This window comes from Vollenhovia emeryi, unplaced genomic scaffold, assembly GCF_000949405.1.
Source record: "Vollenhovia emeryi isolate VEMERY1.0 unplaced genomic scaffold, V.emery_V1.0 DF939623.1, whole genome shotgun sequence".
NCBI classification, from domain to species: Eukaryota; Metazoa; Arthropoda; class Insecta; order Hymenoptera; family Formicidae; genus Vollenhovia; species Vollenhovia emeryi.
The window spans coordinates 21,909-27,686 of record NW_011966743.1 but is presented as its reverse complement, the minus strand read 5'-3'; the positions used below and the strand labels follow the sequence as shown (position 1 = coordinate 27,686).

Genomic DNA, 5,778 nt, shown 5'->3' with positions numbered 1-5,778 from the left:
TTCCCCCCAAGGAGTATAAAAGGACGAGCGCAACGCGAGGGAGCTCAGTATCAGAGTCTCCCAGCCCTGATGACGCAGACTGCAACGCCTGCGAAACGTCGGCACCACACTGCAAACGGACGCGGCAACCATCCGGAAGCCACGAAGACTAAAGAAGACAACAGCCGCGAAAGCCTGAAAGCCAAAATTCACTGATATGATTAGAATATAAATGTTTGATACCAGATAGTGAATACAGTATGATTTAGAGAAGAAATGTTTAATACTCGATACATGTTTCTGTAAAGCAGATAATTCAGTGTATGATTAGAATATAAATGTTAGATATGTAGCTCGCGGGGCCCTACTTATCACGCGCGGAGCCCTGCGCGGACGAATGTAATGCGGTCAGAGAGCGAGCGCGCAAGGTTACAAGACAGACGTAAGGCTGAAATCACATGAACCGGAATAGAAGTACGGAATAGAGAGTGCGTTATGGAAACAGGCAATCAGCCTAAGGCTGAAATCACATGGTGCAGAATAGAACTGCGGAATAGAACGTGCGTCATAGAAGCAACCAATCAGAGCCAGACATTTCCGTCACTCGTTGATACGGCAAAGCTCTGATTTCCCGTTTCTATAACGCACTCTCTATTCCGTACTCCTATTCTGCATCATGTGATTTCAACCTAAGGAAGGAGGCTCTCTGTATTTTTGTGAGAAATAAAGCAAGTGGTGCTACAGATACTAGATGGATTTTGGTGTAAAGCAGAGAATACAGTATGATTTTGATACGAAATGTTTAATACTTGTTCTGTAAAGCAGATAATACAGTGTATGCTTTGAATATAATATGTTACACACTCGATGGATTTTGCTGTCGAATAGACACAATACGGTGTACAGTTTGAGTACAGAATACGTATTTGTTGCGTACAAACTTGATTGCGAGTGCGTACAATAGCATTAGCATTCCATCTTTTCTCGTAGGCGTTTCCATGTGACCGCCTCTTTAGTCACCGCGCACGCGTGCGCCTGTACCGTATCTATGGCCAGCGAACGAGCTACAATGTCACGAGTAAGAGCGACGAAATAGTCGTATATGTTTCCTACAGCGAGTAATACGATAATTCAAGTAGCGTGGCGTATAATACGATACTACAGATATAGTATTATTCAGCGAGTTAAAAATTACATGCTACGATTGTTAACATAGGTCCTTAAAGATATAAAATCAATTAGAAATTTAAGGTACAAGTAGCCAGTTGAATCAACGATGGAGAGAATTCATATATGCCTTTCCAACTTATATCCTGTGCGCCAGTTACATACCAGTCTTATATAACACAAGTTAATCCCCGTAAGTGGAAATGTTATCGTCAGTCAATTCCCTTCTTTATATATTATAATTTAACTGGCTACATACACAAAAGTTACATGCTCTCGATGCGCATTCAACTGCGAGTACTACAGCCAATAAAACATTTCGAGTAGCGAGTAGACTAAATTTTTACAATTCAAAGGAGCGGTAAAAAATATGTCTGTAGCATACGTGTAATTGACGTTGACACGAGTTTTCAAAACGAAATACTTGCGATACAGCCGCAAATATTTCCTCTCGAATATCTTAATAGAGATGCGCAATCATTGGTTCGTTAGCGCGCAGGGTCGTTGGCACGCAGACTTGTTGCCGCGCAGGCGCGTTGGCGCGCAGGTACATCTCTTACTCGAGCATCTCTACACCGGTCGTAACTCGTGTCTCGCAGACGTATCTCGACACCGCAAGGAGACGGACGACGTTAACACTTGTTCCACAAAGAAAGGTACGTTTGATATCGGCAATCTGGAAAATTGTTCCTATTGCTCGCGGTATATTGTATTAACGCTACGTGATTTTTTCAGATATTGGTATGGCTAACAGACAGAAGAATTATTCCGTGGGCGAGAAGATGCGGCTGCTGGACGTCTTGCGCCGTAGCGACCTCCTTCGCCTGAGCCCTTACGCATTCAAGGCGAGGGAGGAAGCGTGGACAAGAGTCCAAATAGATTTTAATCTGGGCAAAGGGCCTTCCGACGGGCACAGGACGGTCGCCGGTCTCAAGAACCTGTGGTACGGCATGAAAAAGGCAGCCCGTAAACCGGCAGGTATGTCGTAAATATCGCAAACGTACTACGTCATGTCGACATAAAATAATCATTTCTTAATACGCAGACGAAGAAGACGACGACGACGAGGTCGTGGAAAAAACGAGGGCACTGCTGCGCAAGTCCCGAGGTTGGCGTAAGCGAGGTAAGTGACGAGTTGTGCGGCACCCAAGGAGCGGCAATGCACGTATAATGCGCTCTAAATGTGCATTAAAATTCGCATTAAATGCCCCGCATTAAATGTACATTTTATGTATATATATTCATGCGCATAAAATGTATAATTAATGCGTATTTATCGTGGCAGTGCATCCCCAAGGAGCGCCAATGCGCGTATAACGTGCGTTTAATGCGCATTTTACTGCATTGGTTTGTAAACTGCAAGATATATCATTGTAATAATTGGAACGTCTTGATGTCACAGATCATTCCCAACAACAACAACGTGGAGATGACGACGACGAGGACGACGACGACCACCACCACGACACGGAGGTACGTACCAGAGTGGAAATTGTAGGACAGGTGGAACTGCAAGTACACATATACATTTTTATGTTGCAGGGAAACAATATGATAAACGTGTTCCGCGACGCGATAAAGGCAGCAGCCGCCGCCACATTGAACGTGTCGGAACCTGCCGCCGCCGCAGCCGCCTCCGTTTCCACGTCCTCCTCCACCGCCGTCGCAGCCGCCTCCGTTTCCACCTCCTCCGCCGCCGCCGCCGCCGCCGCCACCGACGTCGACGCCGCATCGACATCGGTAAGATATTCGCAACAATCTATTTCATACATGATATATTACTCATACATCACATACAATTAATAAGACTACATATATATGCACATGCTTATTAATAAAACTTATCGTGTCCTTTTGTGTTGCGGGACGAAACCATAAAGACGGACAGCCAGATGATTGAGGCGGAAAAAAAATAGTGCAGCTGAAACTGGAGACAAGAAAACTCGAGCTGCAAGTGCAACTGTACAAAGTAGAAAAAGAGATTAAACGCAGTCGACGTCAGTAGACATTAATTTTTAACATGATTATTTATATATTTTAAAAAACGTGCGTATAACCTTTAATTGTTAGTTTGACGTTTTCAGCGCTGTCGACGATTTGGCCGATGTTTGGGCCATTCTTAGGATTCACCGCCTATTGTGACCCCTCCCTACCTATTGAGCTTCAGGTAGTAGTTACGTATCTGTCGAACGTGATTATTGCAATGTTAAATCTTTTTGTATGTAATTACTGCCGACACACGGAGTTTAAAATGAATTACATACAAAAAGATTTTTAACACCCGCGTTTCAACAGCATTCACATTCGACGGATACGCACCTCGACAACTTGAAGCTGAATAGGGTAGGGAGGGGTCGGGCGATAGGCGGTGAACCGTAACAATGGCCCAAACATGGGCCAAATCGTCAACAGCTCTGAAAATGTAATACGTAAGAGCGATTATTTTTTATTTTCTAGTGATATTTTTATTTTATTATATATTTCTTGTTTTTTATAATACAGTATACAAATAAAATTTCATTTCCATTCGTACAACCTTTTTTTTTTTACCCGGTGGGAATCCTTTATGGATCATCACCCCTCGATCTGCTGGGACAGGGAGAGGTGGTATGTGGGACGTGTCTCCCTGGCGCTCGAGTGTTGTGGCTTACTCGATGCCAGTAGTGCAACGGAGGAATTACCGCACTAAACCCACCGGGGGTGGACTTCTTGGCGCTGATTGGGGGTCACCTAGGGATCGCCATAGCATCACTGCCAGGTGACCCCGCGCCGCGCGCGTTGGAGTTGCGCGCACCTCTATATTCCCAACGTGGGAACTTAGCCCTGAGACGGGCTCACCTCACAGCCCTGTTGTTGTTGTTAGGGCCACGCTCCTCCTTTTCGCAGCGGGGGTGCCACCGAGTCCCCGCTGCGCCCCCTAGTTGTTTGTCGGGGGCGGGTGGGTCACAGGTATCCCAGCCTGTGCTCACCCCCGAGGGTCCCAGACCTCTCCTACTTCTCCTCCCCTTTTAGTCGCCTCTTACGACAGGCAGGGGATACCCCGGGGCTATTCGATAGCGGCTCCCGTACGCCTGAAAGGGGACCCTTAGTCCCTGTACCCCGTTGTTGTGAGGTACTTCACAGAGCATTGTCTCTGTCCTACCATACTCTTAGATGAGCCGCTTGTCTATGCGCTCCCCTCCTGCGTACAGGTGGGGCGCCTCCTCTTCTGAGATTGTCAGGAGGGGGATCTTTCTCTCCCCTCCTTATTCTCTTTGCCTCCTCTTTGGTCCCTATGACTTGCTCGCAGAACTTTGAGAACACAGTCCACGCCTCTTCGCTCCTCACTATGGCTTTTATCACTCGGCGCAGTGATAAGTTTCCACCTACAGCATTTGACAGTGCTCGACGTTCCGTCTCCCAAGCCGGGCATTCTTCGAGAGTATGCTGGGCCGTATCGTTGACCCCATCACAATGATTGCACTTGGGGTCGTTGTCGCGGCCTATTCGACACAGGTACTCCCCGAAACAACCATGTCCGGAGAGCACCTGTGTCGTTCTGAAGGTCGCGCGGGCCCACGAACGGTCCAACCATTCGTCGAGATAAGGAAGTATGGCCTCGATGGTCCTACGGCCTGGTCTACCCGGCACGCCGAGTCTGGCCCGCCACTCTTCCCTTATTGCATCCTTCAGTTGAACTCGGATGGCCCGTCTCACTCCCGATGTTATGGGTACTCTTCCTCTCTTCATCTCCTGTACTCTCTCGTACATAGCGGTATACATTTTCGCCGCCAGGTCGATCGGTGGAGTTCCTGCCAATAGCGTAACCGCAGTATGTGATATTGTGCGATACGCTCTAACTATTCTCACTGCCATTCTCCTCTGGGCTTTATTCAAGATGGTGACGGCTTTGGATTTTTTGTGATCCAAGGCTTCAGACCACACCGGAGCTCCGTATAGAGCTATGGAACTCAGGACGTTAGCGAAAAGTTTTCGCGTTCTTCCGCTAGGTCCTCCCAAATTGGGCATCAGCCTAGAGAGCGCGTTGGCCGCCCCACTCAGCCTAGGTTCCAATCTGCAAAAGTGCTCCTTGAAATTCCATAGTCCGTCGATGTAAAGACCCAAATACTTGATTTGGGCCTCTACCCGAACGTCTATGTCCTCAACTCTGATGTATGTTTCTGGTGGTGTTCCTCCAGAGCCATCGCGCATCCATACTGCCTCCGTTTTCCTCGCTGAGATCTCCAATTCCAGCGCTTTGATAGCCCTGACCTTTGACTATATAATCATGGACTGCTAGTTGCCTCCACTTTGCCTGGTCTAACACGTAATCAACATCACGAGTGCCGCCATAGGATAAATGGCAGAAAATCAAAACACTAAGTCAGATTTAATGGTAAAACAGGACAGAAGACAGAGATAGAATATAGCTGTTTTATCATGTTTATCAGAGTTCAGAACCAATTATAATATAATTGGTTCTGAACTCTGATAAACATGATAAAACAGCACGACATAAGCTATATTCTATCTCTGTCTTCTGTCCTGTTTTACCATTAAATCTGACTTAGTGTTTCGATTTTCTGCCATTTATCCTATGGTGGCGCTCGTGATGTTGATTACAGCCTGAATGCGGCAACTAGCATTCCATGA

General features: G+C 46.7%; 1 protein-coding gene across 1 annotated transcript in view; it reads right to left on the bottom strand.

Annotated features, from left to right (window-relative positions):
• Positions 1 to 5,411: 5,411 nt before the first annotated feature.
• LOC105557088 overlaps positions 5,412 to 5,778 on the bottom strand; it is a 6,135-nt gene continuing 5,768 nt past the window's right edge. The window contains exon 7 of the mRNA XM_012004233.1: positions 5,412 to 5,445. Within this exon, the coding sequence (XP_011859623.1) occupies positions 5,412 to 5,445 (34 nt within the window). The remainder of the gene's footprint in view (positions 5,446 to 5,778) is intronic.